General features: G+C 36.4%; 1 protein-coding gene across 1 annotated transcript; it reads left to right on the plus strand.

Moving 5' to 3' along the window:
* Positions 1-288: 288 nt before the first annotated feature.
* Positions 289-17850, plus strand: LOC145778825 (U2 snRNP-associated SURP motif-containing protein-like). Its single transcript, XM_082590410.1, has 21 exons — positions 289-413; positions 6802-7015; positions 8430-8554; positions 8882-9104; positions 10050-10192; positions 10291-10396; positions 10481-10695; positions 11049-11092; positions 11433-11537; positions 11749-11815; positions 12060-12268; positions 12415-12657; positions 12802-13012; positions 13213-13381; positions 13559-13737; positions 15448-15513; positions 15860-15970; positions 16112-16173; positions 16346-16449; positions 16891-16990; positions 17364-17850. The coding sequence occupies exons 1-21, from the start codon at positions 408-410 to the stop codon at positions 17494-17496; spliced, it is 2835 nt and encodes a 944-aa protein (XP_082446536.1). The 5' UTR covers positions 289-407; the 3' UTR covers positions 17497-17850.
* The last annotated feature ends 20 nt before the right edge of the window (positions 17851-17870 follow it).

The raw sequence follows: 17870 nt of genomic DNA on the forward strand, positions 1-17870 counted from the left end.
TGAAGCAAATGTAGCATTTCTCCGCTAAATTGGGAAAAAATTATCATTGCTACTGCATCTGCTACTCTAACAACAATGTACGATAGCGCTGCTATTGCTACCAAAAAAGTAGAATAGTAATCCCAGAGTAATTCCAGGTAATGGATTTGCTTGTGAAAGTTTTGTCAATTACTTTTGGCTGATGATGCTAGTTTGTAATATTTCTTATCAAGCAGTTTGTAATGGTTCCCAATTTTGTTAGTTGTGCTATATATTGGTGGAAGGTTTGTTGTTAAACTTTTTGTCTCCAGGACTCTAATCTAGTACTAGTAGTTATTTTGTATCGAGGTTGATTAATAATAATCTGTGGTGCTGTGCTAATGTCCTAAATTGATTATAAAGTCTTGTTATTTCGTGAAACCATAACTATGAAGGTAAGTGGTTTGTTTGTGGATCTCTTTGTTACAGTTATGTTGGGGTCTGCTACTATTCGGCTAGTCCGATTCGGCTGATCCGATTCGGCTAGTCCGATTCGGCTATTACCCTTTTCGGCTACAGCCCGATTCGGCTAGTCCGATTTGGCTGATCCGATTCGGCTAGTTCCCTATTGGGCTACAGTCTTTATCTGTTAGTTCCCTATTCGGCAATTTTTTGAAAATCCAACGATAATCCTTCTGTAATCCAACATCGTTTCTTTTGCATTCCGACAAAGAAAAACAAATTGAAATGAAATTTAGCGAAAAATGTTTGAACTATTAAATTGAACTGTTTGCTCACATAAAATAGACAACGTCTTCTGTTTATTTAGAGAATGTTGTAATATCGCTTCTTTTATAGTTGAAATCATCGAAGCTTTAGATGAGTGGGGTTTAGACCTAACCATTGAGATCTTAAAACTAAAAAGCGAATTAAATTTATTTTTGAACTATCAATGTTTGCTCAGATAAAATTGACATGTATCATGCGTCGCCGTCTGCATGCAAACTTAGAATATATTAGAATCCTCAACTATTACAAAATTCTAAATCCAACGACACTTTCTGTTTATTTACTGTAGAGAATTTTGTATTTTGATCTCGAAGCTTTAGATGAGTGGAGTTTAGACCTAACCACTGAGATCATAAATCATATTTATGACACCGGTTACATCCCTAGTGATATGGTACGTTCCATATTCATAACTTTACCAAAGAAAACCGGAGCAACAGAATGGTCACTCCACAGAACAATTAGCCTTGTGAATTACGTAACAAACAGCTTACTCCGAATCATGTTGATGAAATTGAGACCAAAACTACAATCGGAAATTTCAACAGCACAGTTTTTATTTGTTCCAGACAAAGGGACCACAAAAGGAATTTTTTACATTAAAAATGATAACAGAGAAATGTATGTCCGGTTCTTCTGTTTATTTAGAGAATTTTGTATTTTAATTCGACAATATGGTATCTTTTGCATTCTTGCATTTTATCCAGTGTTTACCTTTGAGTGCCTTCCCAGACGGCAAAATCTGTCATTTTTACATTCATTCAACGTCTGCAGACGTTGAATCAATGTAAAAATGACGAGTTTTGATGTCTGGGTTCGTTCAAAATATGTGTTTTACATGAAAACAACAGTTTTCATGATTACCAATAGGGGTTAATGAGATAAAGTCTCAGCGAAAACGTGTCAACGAAAAAAAGACAGTTGCCAAATAGCGTTTGCAATAAAAGATGAAGTTAAAACCTAAGTGGCAGTTTAGAGTAAACCTGGGTTTCGGCGTTACATGACCTGAAATTCCTTTGGTTAGTTCCTTCGTTAGACTCTCAGTTGATGTTACTTGATCATGGCAGAGGAATCGATTAGTACGCAGCGCAAAGGTGAGGTTTTTCTACATGATGGCTACATGTTTCAACTAGCTCAATATAGTCCAGACGGGCTTAAGAAATACTGGCGTTGTTCCCGACGTGATGAGAAATGCAAGGCTCGCATCAACACTTGTGTGGCAACAAATCAGGTAATAATGTGTGTTATGATGACTATATTTTGATCATTTGAGAAAATGTGCCAAGAAATGTCAAGTACTTGAATTGTAATAATTGCAACCGTTGTTCACCTGCATTGACGTTGGACCTGGGAATGCACCACGGACTGCCCTACCCTAATAATAACAACTGCTTTGATAGTGACGTTGTGCTATTACTTATTACTAGGGCCATTTTTTTACCTAAAAAATTGAAAAATATGACTTTATTTTTTGAAATATATGATAATATATGACTTTGTTTTAAGCATCAAATTTATGCTAATCTCTAATTAATAACTCGTATGTAAGTTTTTACATGTATTTTGAACAATAACACACTCGAACAACTAACAAAACACTTCTATTTCACTTGAAAATCACTACAAAAATTCAAATGTCTAATGCATCCACTGGCGCCGACTTGCGGGGTGGCCAGCCACGCCACCCCATAACCTCTATGGCATGATGGCAGCCACCCCGTTTAGGTTACATTACTTACTGCAAATAAATGTAATTTGAACGGACGTTTAAATCTTTTTTTGATTATTGGTTTTCGCTTCAAGTCAACGTAAAGCAAGAGGTGAACCAATACAGTATTGCGAAGAAAATGATTGTTTTTGTCACAAGCATGATACTTGCGTAACATCAAGCAAGCTACGTGAAGATTACGCAACACGTGGCTACGATTTGTTTCCTTGTTGTTGGGATCGTTTTATTTGTTACTTTTCATAAGTCATTGTTACATTTGTTAGGTTTACAATGGGATTTATTAATCAATAAAATACGATCTTTCCATTGCCTCTCCCAAAAATCTTTTTTGAAAAATTTTAAACTGCTTAATATCGCTATAAATTATGACAGCTATAAAATACTCGGAAATAAAATTAGCTCCACCCCCTAAATGAATATCTATTTTCAAATTAAAAAAATGCAATTTTCGAATGCTTAGTAAAAATCAAACAAAAACATGCAGTTTGAAAGTTTATAGGTTGCCATATTGTGCTATCTGCCACCCCGTGCAAAAATAAAAGTCGGCGCCTATGTGTAGGCCTACCTACCAAACCAGCTACTTAGTAGTACGAGTCAAAGCTCTGTACTCGAAAAGTACCCTTGACTCTTGAGGTCTCAGCACTGGTTGACTTAGTCGCCGTTAAGCTGAACTATCGTAAGTCCAAATTTTTCAAAATTGCGTTTTTGGTTGATTTGATATCTTTATAAACTACAGTTTATTTTGTTAAAGCATCGTAAGTCCATCTGCTTTAGTTTTGATGATACAGAATGATGAACTATCGCAAATTGGAGTTACGATAGTTTTGCAAAATAATAAAATGGGACTTACGATACTCTGCTCTGAAAGTAATTTTACACGTTTCACGTTAACACTCCCTTTTCTTTTAGGTAATTTTTCTTTCAATCGTTTTTTGCATGTTGATATTCAAGGCTTACTTATATTTCTTTCTATTTCGCATAACAATTTTGCTGTTTTATTGTAACTACATTTCGACAATTTTTTATTGTTAAACTATCGTATGTCCATACTCATTTTTCTAACGTTCAATTTTTGCAAAAAAGAATTATCTTTTTTTCAACAACAAAGCTCCATGAAAGACAATGTATATATAGTTTTCATGTTTTTCCGTTAGAGAACTTTTAGAAAGATCAAACAATGTACAGCAAACACAGCGTGAACTTTAAAATTCAATTTTCTCAAAACTGCATTTTTGGAGTTACGACGGTTCAGCTTATTAGCGACGTAGTGGCCTACTGCAAGTGTTTATAATGTTCAGAGACTGGATTGTGTGTTGCAAAATAATGTGTCAAGATGATGTCACAATGCAAATTAACATCAAACAGCAAGCGCTATTACTAGGCTACAGAAAGTAATAAAAATGTTGCTTCCAATGCTAAGTGAGACTCAGCGTGAGAACTCTCATTGCCTCCCTTCCACAAATTATTATCAAAGTTCAATGTCTACAGGAGCTGTTTGAACTGCATTTACAAAGTTACTCCGGCTCAATCTTTGTATTTTGAAGTAAAAATGAAGTCATATTTTATGATCTAAAACAGAAAATATAACTTTTTATGACTTTATAACTTCTTAAATAGACACCGTAGAAACGTCGTTGTTTCACTGTTATCGGTTTGACAACTTTCTGCATTACCAAAAAAATATGACTTTAATGACTTTTACTGGCCCTACTTATTTCACAGGTAGTGAACACTGGCAAGAATCAGCATTTTTAGAAATGAAGACGATGTTCGATCAAGCTCAAACTTTCAGGAATGTCGTTTTATGATTATTCGCAAGAAAGAAAGTTTGTAGCAATGAAATCGGAGAAAAAGTCCGTTTCGACCCACCCTACTTGTTATGTACCGTATTGATTGTATTGACTTGTTAAACTAGGGATTGGAATTTTGTAATAGTTGAGGATTCGAATATATTCTAAGTTTGCATACAGACGGTGACGCAGGATACATGTCAAGTTTATGTGAGCAACATTTTAATTTAATAGTCCAAAAATAAATTCAATTCGCTTTTTATGTTTCGCTAAATTTCAATTCAATTTATTTTTCTTTGTCGGAATGCAAAAGAAACGATTGATGATGATTATGTGTCTCATCTGATACAGACGTTGGCGATCATGGTCTTCCAATCTTTTCTGTCATTTGCCATTCGTATAAAATCGTTCGTTTTAACTGTTGTGTTTGTGGCCCATTGATTCAATCTGTTTAAATAAGTTAATCTTTGACGGCCACTGCTTCTTTTTCCCATCCCAAATCTCCCTGTCGGTAAATATGACCTACAAATTGCATCTGGCGCCTTCTAACTGTTCTTATTATCATATCGTTACTTATTGTCTAGCATTCACATCCGTAGGTTAGAATTGATATTACATATGCTTTCAAAAGTTTAATTTTGGTCTTTGTTGTCATGTTGCGATTCCTGAAGACTACGCTCATTTTACTGAAAGTATCCTTTGCTATAGCGATTCTCTTTTTAATTTCAGTGTCACTTTGCCATCGCAAGTTATAGTGTACCCAAGATATTTCAATTTATCAACTTGTTTCACACCATTGAGTGCAACACACCATTGAATGTATGGTTGCAATTTGGATAAGTTTTCATTTTTGATACGGTCATACATTCTGTGTTTGAATTTAACTCTTACCCATTCGTGTACTGTTATTGACAGCACAATTTAATAAGTCCTGTAGATCGTTTGCAGATTCTGCTATCAGGACTGTATCATCATTCATCAGCGTATCTCAAGCTTGTTACATTTTGTACCCCAACCTTTACTCCATTCATATGTTCGATGTCTCTCAAAATCATCTCACTGTAAGCGTTGATAAGATCTGGAGATCGGACACATCTCTCTGTTATCATTTTTAATGTAAAAATTCCTTTTGTGGTCCCTTTGTCTGGAACAAATAAAAACTGTGCTGTTGAAATTTCCGATTGTAGTTTTGGTCTCAATCGCATCAACATGATTTGGAGTAAGCTGTTTGTTACATAATTCACAAGGCTAATTGTTCTGTGGAGTGACCATTCTGTTGCTCCGGTTTTCTTTGGTAAAGTTATGAATATGGAACGTACCATATCACTAGGGATGTAACCGGTGTCATAAATATGATTTATGATCTCAGTGGTTAGGTCTAAACTCCACTCATCTAAAGCTTCGAGATCAAAATACAAAATTCTCTACAGTAAATAAACAGAAAGCGTCGTTGGATTTAGAATTTTGTAATAGTTGAGGATTCTAATATATTCTAAGTTTGCATGCAGACGGCGACGCATGATACATGTCAATTTCATCTGAGCAAACAGTAATAGTTCAAAAATAAATTTAATTCGCTTTTTAGTTTTAAGATCTCAATGGTTAGGTCAAAACCCCACTCATCTAAAGCTTCGATAATTTCAACTGTAAAAGAAATTTAATTATTCAAACATTTTTCGCTAAATTTGTCGGAATGCAAAAGAAACGATGTTGGATTTTGTTGGATTACAGAAGGATTATCGTTGGATTTTCAAAAAATTGCCGAATAGGGAACTAACCGCTAAAGACTGTAGCCCAATAGGGAACTAGCCGAATCGGATCAGCCAAATCGGACTAGCCGAATCGGGCTGTAGCCGAAAAGGGTAATAGCCGAATCGGACTAGCCGAATCGGATCAGCCGAATCGGACTAGCCGAAACGGGCCATTCCGGTTATGTTGACGTAATGCCTGGTGTCAATTCCACTGCCAATTAAAATAAATACTATCTAAGGCAGTAGTTTTATGTTTTATATAGTTTTGTAGCCTATTATATTGTTTTCAAACATTTAAAATCTTGACTGTAAGTAAGTTGCTATTGCATTGTCAGTCATCAATGAGCCAAGACCAAGAACATATATTTTTCCCTTTTGTAGTAAATATATACTTAAATGGTTTTTATGTTTCAAGAAAGTGAATTCTGTATGTGACTAATTTAGTCTTAAACCTAAAACCAAACATGGCCTAGCGCCAAGTAAACTAATAATAGGAACTGTTGTTTAGTATCAAATGTGATTACTTAGCAATAATTGCATTGCTAATCTGATGAATACCTTAACACAGTGAAAGGTTTCATTTTAAAGATGTGCATTGTCGTTTTAATGTTTAGCTAAGGTTTGGTACCTTAGCTAAACATTAAAACAATTTATCTGTTTCTTTTACCATACTTTTATTCATTGGATAAGCAGTATGACGATTGATGGAAAAATAACTATTGGTAACCCTCATGAACACACAAACATTTCAGCATTTTTAACATACTTATTTCCAATTTTTTAGTCCATAGCGGAAAATAAGCTGAAGGCTTTCAGCATTGGCAGAATGAACGTGACCAAAAATGTCCTGTCAAAACGTGACAAGGATGGCTTGAAAAAGAAAGAAGAAGAACAGAAGACAGCAGAAGTTTATAAAGACTTTGTTGCTACTTTTGAAGGGTCAAAATCAAACATTAAAACATTTGTTAGAGGAGATGTTATTAACCCGGATGCAACAAGTACACTTTATTGTATATGATTAATCAAAATAAAGTAGTTTGTAAAAAAAATTGTGTTCTAAAAATTTAATTTGTGATATTAGTGATTTAGGATAATAGTTTATATTCAGCTGTCCCGTCCCAAAAACATACATCCATGATACACAGATGGTTTTAGTAAATTATAATTAACCGGGTACACCTTAGAAAAAATTTCCTCGCTGGGCTTGCATTTCACATTCCTACTCATGCATCACACATTTAAACCTACACAAAGTATATAAATATATAATTTTGGAAAGCTTGTGAAATTTGCAAACTGTTTACAGTCTTTAATTTGCACTAAAGGCATTTATTCAAAGAAGAACCTGATTCAAAAATGTGCACATGATTTCTGCAGATTGCAAAATAAATCTGAAAGGTCCAATTTCTTTTTTTTGTAAATTTCTGTGGATAATATTGCCGTATAATTATATAAATAACTTAATGGAGACTTTTTAAAAATTAATGTTTCTGTACTGAAATATAATATTTTTGCTAAACATACTCTGAATTTTGAAAGTTTACCTAAATTTTTAGCCCTACTAGCCTTCACAGACAAAATTTTACAAAAACGCTCCATGAATTGATGGCTCATACCCCAACAATCATTGCTGTAAAATTTCAGAAAAATTGGATAAGTGGTTTGGACAGAGTTGCAATTTTGCAATAAAGAAACATGAATTTAAAAAAATCAGCATTAAGCATAAAGTATTTGAAAACAGCACAAAATGTTATTAAGATGATAATCTTTCTTCATAAAAGAGGGGTTGAAGTATTAATAGCTGCACATTAACCCATACTTTTCAAATTGAAGTCAAAAGTGGTGATTTAGTGGCCTCCAGGTACATAAAAATGTATATACTGTAGTTAAGATTAAATATTTTTTCACAAAAATCAAGTTCAGAATCACTAGGTGCATTCCAAAAATTGCAATTTTAAGGCATAAAGAGTTCGAATATGGCAAAAACAATTATGTACATATTCTGAATCCTCATTAAATTTGCTATTTAAATCAACTAAAATAAACAGTTGATAAAAAATTTGTATTTTAAGGAAGTGTGCTCCCTTAAATAATAATTTCTGCAAGCATAAAGTTCTTTGCTGTTATTAAATCGAAAACTAATTTGTGTTTAATAAATTAATATCGGTACCTTAAAATATTTCAGGAAGATTGCCTGATATTGGATTAACATCATAGTATGTGAAATTTGATAAATATTGTTTCTATTCATACGGCTTTCAGGTTCACTCAATTTTATAATTTCAAAATTATTTACAAAAGAGCACTCATGAAATTATGATAGAGAAAAAGTATTTTTATTCTACAGTAATTTGATGCTTCATCAATGCATTATATTGATCTTTTTTAGTAGTAGCTACTTCTGCATTGCAGTGGACACCAAAAAAGGAAAGTTGTACATGCCACAAAAGTCACGCTTTTCTGACCCAGATCCACCCGCAAAGCCCAAGCTTCCCGTCACTCCGAAACTTTCAAAGCCTGACAGACCAACATTAAAGGTTTGTATTGATCGTGTACAATGTTGATGCATAATGTTGATGCAGTACAACCACATAAACAAAAAGCAGCAAAAATACCGAAATGTTCTTTTTTAGCATTGATTTTACATTTTTGTGCATATTATCTCCAAATTACTGTGACATTCTGACATGTGAAAATTTAGTATTGTAGTAGGCCTAGTGGCCTACTGTACTATCACAATGGTTTTCATAATTTCTTATATTCACCATTGAGAGTTCATAACCTACCGTGTTTCTCTTCAATATTCACCATAATTTAATTTAGTTTCTTCAAGACAATTTTCAAAGAACTTCTGTTGCTTGCAGAAAAAAGACGACAAGAAAAAAAGTAACTTGGAGTTATTTAAGGAAGAGCTGATAGCGATGCAGGAGGAACGTGAAATGCGTCACGCTGTGAAGCGCAACAGAAATATGTTCCCTGCCCCTCCCTCCATTAGTCCCGACAGAGAGAACGACAATAGACGAGGAAGATCTTCTCGGTTCGAAGCTGTTGATGAACGAACGCTATCTCGAGTGGCTAGTGCATCATGTAAGCTTGCATGAGTTTGTAATGGAGATTTTGTTTTGTTTAATCTAATCAAAAAAGTTGTAACACGCAAAAACCTACAAACGAACCCAAAATGTAAATACTAAACTCATGTTTAGCGAACGTTTCGAAAACTAAACTGTTTTCATTTTCGATGGTATTTAAAATTTAATCCTAATAATTATTTAATAGGACTGAAGAAAGAAACAGTTTAGTTTTGGAAACGTTTGCTGAACATGAGTATCGACATTTTAGGCTCTTTGTTTTGGCATGGGAGTGATCAGACTTTCCAACTATTTTGCTCTATGGGTTAGTTTTGTTCAACTTTAGGCCTGTTTTTGGTTGTGTTTGTATGAGATGTGAATAAGTTGTTAAAAATTTAGATCTAGTAATTACTGAATTTGTTGTTTATGAATAGGTAGCAGTAACTAAAGCCTTGTATCAAATCGCTTAATGATGGGAGAATGACGACACATTTGCCGAACAAACAATTCCGATTTTAACAAGAACACTTTTTTTTATCAGTATTGTGTATAACTGTAGTATAAAATAAATGTTTACTGCAAAGTGCAAATCTTACACAATTGCTACTTCAAGAGAGTGTTACTTCAATTTCGAAGGAAACTATGCATTCTCGCATATTTGAAAACTTGAAAATTATATGAGAATTAAGTAAAAAATAAAGAGCCCAAAATGTAGATACTAAACTCATGTTCAGCAAACGTTTCGAAAACTAAACTGTCTTCATCTTCAGTGCTGAACACGAATTTCATATCTACATTTTCTTTATTTTTTGGTTAGATTAACTAGACGTTCCAATTATTTTGCTCATAAAAAAACTCTTGTGAAAAAACACAATTTCGACTAACCCTCCCACTCCCATCATTAACCAATGTAATGTGTTGTTTGTATATTCCCACATTAACAATATCTGCTTTACAAAAACAGTGCTTGACGACCTAGTTGCTAAATCACATGAGAACGGCGATCCAATGACGACAAATTTGTTCTTAGGAAATGTAAATCCTAAAATGGATGAACAACAGCTTTGTGAGCTATTTGGAAAGTATGGGCCTTTGGCCAGTGTCAAGGTAAAGTGTCAACAAGCTTTTTCTTTAGGTTCTTCGATAGATATTTGTTAACGTGTCTCATTATTCTCCCATGCCTGTTCCCAATAATGAAATTTCAGGTTATGTGGCCAAGGACTGACGATGAACGAGCCCGCGATCGAAACTCTGCTTTTGTTGCTTTTATGACGCGGAAAGATGCAGACAGAGCATTACGTCATTTACAAGGTACGTCATATTTCATGCGCGTCACAATCTGATCTATTGGATTTTTTGATTTTTTTTGTTTCATTTTTGGCACTTTTTCCACAGGAAGAGATGTGATGGGTTACGAGATGAAGTTGGGATGGGGAAAGACTGTCCCTGTTCCTCCACATCCTATATATGTTCCTCCGTGTCTTCTTGAAAAGACCATGCCACCTCCTCCGTCCGGACTGCCATTCAATGCACAGCCTTTGGATCCAAAGAAAAAATCGAAAGTTCCAGGCGTCCCCCCGGATTTCATTGATCAGAAGGATTTTGAAGATGTAAGGATTACACTTTCTTAATGGTCTACCCATACTTTTTCTGTTTTTATGCATTATAGTATGAAGGCAGTAGGTGTACTGTATATGAAACAGTTATTTAAATTTTCAGGTAAGTCTATTTGTGAGAATGACTCGATTTTGATTATTGCGTCTTGCACATACATTACAATTTCTTCATATAGTGATTTTAATAACTTGTAGAGTGTGACGCAGATTACCCTTTATAGCGTTGCTAAATGTAGTTGTGAGTTCGTTATTTTAACATTTGATCAACATTGGCATACTTTTGAATTATGTGTCGACCTTCGTGTTGTCGCCTGTTCCTGTCCTCAATCTCCAACTCTCAACTAAAGACTTTGAAAAATTCACTCATTCGTGTGGTAGTTCCTACGGAAAGGTATCGATCCAGGGCAAGAGAGTTATTTGTTTTTAGGCCTACTGTAAAATGTCAATTTGCTAGCTGTAAACTCTTTGCTTAAGTAAAGCATTTCCTTGCAATGTGAACACTGATTCAATTAGAAAAAAACTGTTTAGTAGCTTTTTTTTTCAGTGTAAAAATGCAGTTATACCCCTTTGCTGCTTACGGAAGCTATCTAATTCATGCAATCTTCTTCGAGTAGACATTACTTTAATGTAAAAAGGACGGATTTTGCTAGCTGTGTTCAGATGACAGTATTTTATCAAATCTTCACACCATTTTCAACCGGAGATCGTTCACCACTTACATTTTTCTCCAGGAATTTGCTCGCAGTGATCCATCGGATGATAGAGTTTGTCGTTCGCGAAGGGCCGATGTTTGAAGCCATGATAATGAACAGAGAACTTAACAACCCAATGTTCAGGTTCGTGCAAAAATGAGACGTTTACAATGTTGTATGAGCTGTATCTAATACATCAACTTGCTTTGCATCCTCTTAGATAGAGGACATAAACCTGGATACGACAAAAGTCGCATGAAGCGACTTCTTCATTATTCTTAACTATTTTATGGTTTCATTAATAGAAGCAAACGACGTTTATGCGCCTGAAAATATGATATCTGTTCATTTACAGGTTTCTTTTCGACAATAAAAGCCCTGCTCATATCTACTACAGATGGCGTCTTTACTCCACTCTTTTGGTAAGGAAAGCCGACTATTGAGTAAAATTTGTCAACAGTTCTTAAAAAAAAAGTTGTAAAATAACAGCGTAAGTGTTCATTTGGCTACGGGTATAAACTGTCCCAGACAGCAAACCGGTCGCTTTTTACATTGATTCAACGTCTGCAGCCGTTGAATCAATGTAGAAAGCGACTGGTTTGCTGTCTGGTTGGCCAGTTGTCTGAAGACGTGTTCACTAGCAATTTTTTAACTTTACATGTACAGGGCGAGAGTCCAACCAACTACGTACAGAAAGATTTCAGGATTTTCAAAAACGGTTCGTTATGGCGACCTCCGGTGGTAAACCCCTACGCTGGTGGTATGGCAGAAACCGATTCCGAAGACGAATTGCCATTGGCAGACACAGCCGACATCGATAATTTGCCAACAAAGGCCGACGATCCGGATAAAGTTAAAGGGGAGCTCAGAGAAGAGTACGTGCAGAATTCTTTTAATTTCATTTAGTTTTAATTTTCATTTTATTCATTGTCGGTTATGCGATTGCGGACAGGCTCTATCAAGCACAGATATGTGACGCGAAAGAATTCTCCACTTGATTTAATAGTTTTTTTATTTAAAGGGAACGTGATACACTGGAAGATATTTTACGGGGCCTCCTCCCCCGTCAAATCCCCATCGGTGATGCAATGGTCTTTTGCCTGGACCATGCTGACTGCGCTGAGGAGATCGTTGAATGCGTTGCGGAGAGTTTGTCCATCTTAGAAACTCCGTTGTCGAAGAAGATTGCAAGATTGTACCTCATATCTGACATCTTGCATAATTGCTCGGCGAAAATTGCCAATGCATCTTTTTTCAGAAAACAGTAAGTTGTTGTTGACCTCGCTGTTCTAATGTGTCAAAAATTTTGAAATTTATTTTTTGACAAAATAACGCTCCAATTCGTGTGGTTAGTTTCTGACGAAGTTATGCCTGTGAAAACAGAGATTAAGCGTTCTCAATTTTCCAGCTTCCAGACCAAGTTGGAGCAAGTGATGCGAGATCTTCATGCCTGCCACCAAGCGATAAGTAGCCGGCTCCGAGCTGAGCAGTTCAAACAGAAGGTTTTATTGTGCTTCCGAGCTTGGGATGACTGGGCCATCTATCCAGACAAGCTTCTCATTCATTATCAAAACACTTTCCTTGGCCTTGTTGGAGAAGCAAGCAGACCCATCGACGAGGTGAGCTCTTTTTCAGCAGAATTAACGCCCAAGTGACACCTTTGTGATAAACTGAAATATAACTAATAACTGTACAATAACAATATCGCTGATATCACGTTTTCAAACACGTTGCATCGATGATAGTAAAGCTATTCTGGTCACATTTCACCTTTATCTGTTTTTCATTTTTTATCTTTTGCTTCTAACCCGTTTTTCAGACTCCACCTATCACAGAGACACTCAAAGAAGTTGATGGAATAGCTCTGGATGCAAACGACAGTGAAGACGTTTTAAATGAGCTGGATGGTGCTCCTCTTCAAGTGGAAGAAAGTGAAGCAAACGTTGATGGCATACCACTGGACGGGGATCCTCTTGATGGTGCTCCTCGTATGTCAAAAGATCTTTGAATTCTTTTCTTATTTTGGAATCGTTAATGTTAAAATCTGCTTCCAGAGATCTTGTACAAAACCTTTAAGCAGCAGAGATGTGATCTATGTGAAAAGTGTACAATAAAAGTTTTCGCCGTGTTGACACTGCAATGGTCACCCTGTTATTCTATTGCAGTGGAAGAACCGAAACCTAAGCCTCCTCCTGAACAACCCCGATTTGTCCAGTCCAAATGGGAGACTGTTGATCCTGAAGATGTGGAAGCCCAAGCCATGACATCATCGAAATGGGATCAACTCGAAAACCAGAATGTTGACGGCCAGCCACTGGACGATGAGTCTGAAACTTCCAAAATGGTAAAAAGCGTCACCAATGATAATGACTGCTTTCTTACAACCATTACTTCACTAATTGTCATCTCTTCTGCTATTTATTCAATGTCGCCCACATTCACGTACTGTCTTCATTTAAAACGAAGAAGGCTTTAAACCGTGGCTTTGAAAGCAAAAATGTTTAAAAGTTATGTCACGCTTCATATTGATGGATGAACGAACGACGTTTAACCGGTAGACAACTCTGCTTCGGCCCCTATGCCTTAACCCAGGGCTTTCCAAACTGGGGGTCGCAGAGAGTTACCAATTTTACATAGAGTAGGCTACTGCATATTAACAGTCTGTATGACATGATGCGAAAGTGATTAACTTTATTAAGAGTCGCGCACTCAATACCTGTATTTTGCAAGTTTATATGGTGAAATGGAATCGGAGTTTAAAACCCTTTCACTGCATTGTGAAGCAAGGTAGCTTTCAAAAGTCAAGGCTTTGAAAAAGGTCATTAATGTTTAAAAATGAAGTCGTGACTTTTATAACGGAAAAAAAATCAAACTTGATCCACCATTTTCGCGATGACAACTGGCTTTTGAAATTATGCCAAATGTCAGTTTTGCTTGAAAAACTGAACAAATGTATTTTGTCTCTTCTAGGAGATAACATCAATGTTTTGCATTGAAATCTAAAATTGATCCGTTTATCAAAAAAATTAAACATCTGGAAACAAAAGATTCAAAATGATTTATTTGAAATGTTTTCATTTACTGAAAAGTTTTTGGCTAACTATGATGTAAATTCAATCGTTATTAAACCTCTGGTTATCGACCATGTGTTGAAACACTTTCAGAAGTAGTTTACTTCAGAATTGGACGTTACCAAATTAGATTGGATTTAAACTTATTTGCAATGCAAAAACAAAGTAGGCCTACCAGGCACCTCTCTCTTAAACCACAGGAAGAACTTGCTGATCTATCTTTTGTCTTTAAGTTACGGCTTGAATTTTCTCGAAAAATCTGCACACTTTTGGGCTAAACATTAGAATATCCAATATCCATCATCAGGGTTTTTTTTAAGGTTTGGTTTGGGTGACCGCTAAGTAGTTTCAAGAGACCGCAAGTGTTTCATTTAAATACAAAAAAATAGCCATATTTGCTTAAGACATAGCGAAAAACAACCATTACTTTTCTACTGTAGTTGCAAGTCCAAATTTTGGGAAACCGCTGGAGAAATTTGGGGGACCGTTTCGGTCCCCCAAAACACCTTAAAAAAACACTGTCCATCATTATTTATCTCAGCAGTAACTGCTCTCCTGTCATTGGTATCAACTATCAACGTACCTGTGCGAGTCAGCGTTTTCAATGTGGACGGTAATCAAAACAAAATAGGCCTACTGTTCCAGCTTTAGCAACATTAAAACCGCTTTGAGACCTGCATTAATAAACATTGAGCCATGACTGGACTTGCTTTGTGGAAGAAAGTAGTCACACAGAATAAGAGTGTTTGTTTTTTTGTTTTGTTTCTAGTAAGCTACGTGTAAAGTAGCAGACTTCGAGCAACCGGCAGCTTGTTTTCAGTTTTCGTTCGAGTTAGGCTTTTGAATAAATATCACAAATGTATATTTCACACCGTTAATCGTGAGGTGTTGCGAGGGAAAAAGTTTGAAGTTTTACCTTAACCAATAACGCGTTTTTCTGATCACGTTTGTGCTTACGCCATCCTTATGCAAATATACTGCAGGAAGAATCACTGAAAGATGAACTAAAGGTGAACAAAGCCAATCGTGCTCGACTTCGTGAAATCGAGGTATGTTGGTTCGCGTTTATGTCATATGCAAACTCATCACATAATGACAGGTGAACAGGCCGATAGAAAGTCTATTGTAAGATGGGTTGTGCCTTCAGTCATCTATCGGTTTGCCCCATGTTGCAAGAGATAAGGATACAAAGGTCCGTTCCGCAAAGGATACATGCTGACTTTGATCAGAAATAATTGACAACAAAAAACCAGCAACGTCTCACGACATGTAGACATAACATTGACTTCGTAACACTTTTCGATTATATAAACGCCTGAATAGGCATTATTGAATGTAGGCGTAGGCCAAGTATTTTGTACTTATGGCTCTAACAAATCTATTGCAATTAACCAGGTCAAAGTTATGAAGTTTCAAGATGAATTGGAATCCGGTCAAAGGGAACGAAACAGATCAATATCTTTGTCAGATCAAGTCGAGCAATATCGTCAGAAACTACTTGAAAGGGTCGGTTCGTTTGTAGTTGCTACACTTTGCTGATAGATCGTCACTTAAAAGTGCAATTTATTTTTAATTATAATGCTGCAGTAACATTCTTGATGATGTACACTAATTTCTTTATGGTCTTTTTTTTAACTCAATTTTCAGGATCAAGAAAAGGAACGAAAATCTATGAGAGGTTCAGAAAAGAAGAAAGAAGTCAAACGAAGGTAAGATCTGCAAATCTTTAGTCTAACCTTCCTTTTGGACTTCATGGTTTCTTATTTCTAACATTCCTTTGCATTCTGTTATTGTTTTCTAAGTTGGCCAACAGTTTAGCTTGGTCGCATTTGGTAGGATCGTTTTGTGTTTCATTAGATCTTATACTTTCAGCATCTACAGAGTGCACAGCTCCAGTGAAGACAATTCTAGTTCAGAAAATGAACGTTCAAAGAAGAAACGACGCAAGAAGGACAAAGACAGCTCTAGCACGCCATCTCACCGCGGTAATTCACCACGATATTATAATTTGCGTGAACAGGTTCACTGGTCTAGTGGATCGAGTACTTGCCTTTGCTGCCATAGACATGGGTTCGATACCCTGTCAAGTCAGACAAATAATTATAAACAAAATGACACTGAGTTCCTGCTGAGCCCTCATTGATGAAACGGATAATGCTTGCTGTAGCTCCGTTTGGTAGCCTTCTGAAGCACTGATAGCAACAGTAGAGTTCAATTTGGTGCAGCTTTATCGAAGTCTGATGACACTGTTTTGAGCAAAAAAGTTATTTTGTTTGGAGAGGCAGGCTGTGTTACGGTAATGTCATATTGCATTTCATTAAATGATACACAGCGCAAAGCCATCATGGTAAGTCTAATGTCTATGTTATGGAAGATTGTTGAAAATGTCTGCAGCAATAATTGTGTTCATGGACTTGGTGTTGTAGGTGGCGCACTTGTTTCTTACGACAGTGATGACTCAAGTGACTCGTCGCGCAGACGCCGCACGCATTCCTCAAAGAAGAAGAAATCAAGAGCAGTGTCCAGGTTTGCTCTCACGAACTACCAGTTCTTGTTTGTATTGCTGATAGAATTATTATCATATTCAGCTCGTGACAATTTTTTTAACTGCAGTAGCGATGGTTTGCAAAGTCCTTGGCTAAGATTTTCTTGTGCATTCGCCTTTTGCGCGAAACCGGTGTACGCCTTATCCAAGAGTACCCAGACAGCAAACCAATCGTTTTTTTTACATCGATTCAAAATCTAGAGACGTCTGTAGACATTGCATCGACGTAAAAATACGATTGATTTGCTGTCTCGGTGGCAATATCAACTTGTGTGGCTTAGCGTTCGTTCATTCAAGTTTTATGACAACGACGTGAAAACCAAAACTCATTGATGACGTCACGTTTTTTCCCAGATCTCGGTCGCGTTCACGAGAGCGTCACGGACGGAAGTTGTCGCCATACAATCGCAAACGACCGTCGAAGAGTCCGAAACGATCGAAGCGATCAAGGTCCAAAGAAAAAAAGAAGAGGAAAAGCAGACATTGAGTGTGTGCAAACTGGCGCGAACCATGATCTCATCCGACGCCACAGCTCATGGGTTGGCTTTTTACGAAGCAGTGGCCCAGCTTGGAAAGCTTCACACGTCATCCAGCAGCATTAAAACGATGTAAAAATGGCAACTCTGTTCGCTGGATACGATTTGCTTGCAACAATTTACACATCGCTAGCATTACATCAACATAAAACGGTGAAGGTCTTGATATTAGGATGAACCACTGCTTGTTTGTATAACCCAGTCAGCAAATCAGTTCATTTTTACAAAGGGCTAATCGTCTAACTGGGAACTGCATTGTTTTGCTGAGATCAATGTGAGGTTGTAAAATAAATAAATCTCTTCGAGCTTCTCGACTCTGCCGACT

Source organism: Aplidium turbinatum, chromosome 10, assembly GCF_918807975.1.
Source record: "Aplidium turbinatum chromosome 10, kaAplTurb1.1, whole genome shotgun sequence".
In the NCBI taxonomy this organism is placed as follows: Eukaryota; Metazoa; Chordata; class Ascidiacea; order Aplousobranchia; family Polyclinidae; genus Aplidium; species Aplidium turbinatum.

Coding starts and splice junctions, on each gene's coding strand:
- LOC145778825 (XM_082590410.1), top strand. Junction 10,193..10,290: donor GGCCTTTGGCCAGTGTCAAG/GTAAAGTGTCAA, acceptor ATGAAATTTCAG/GTTATGTGGCCAAGGACTGA. Junction 13,013..13,212: donor CAAGCAGACCCATCGACGAG/GTGAGCTCTTTT, acceptor CCCGTTTTTCAG/ACTCCACCTATCACAGAGAC.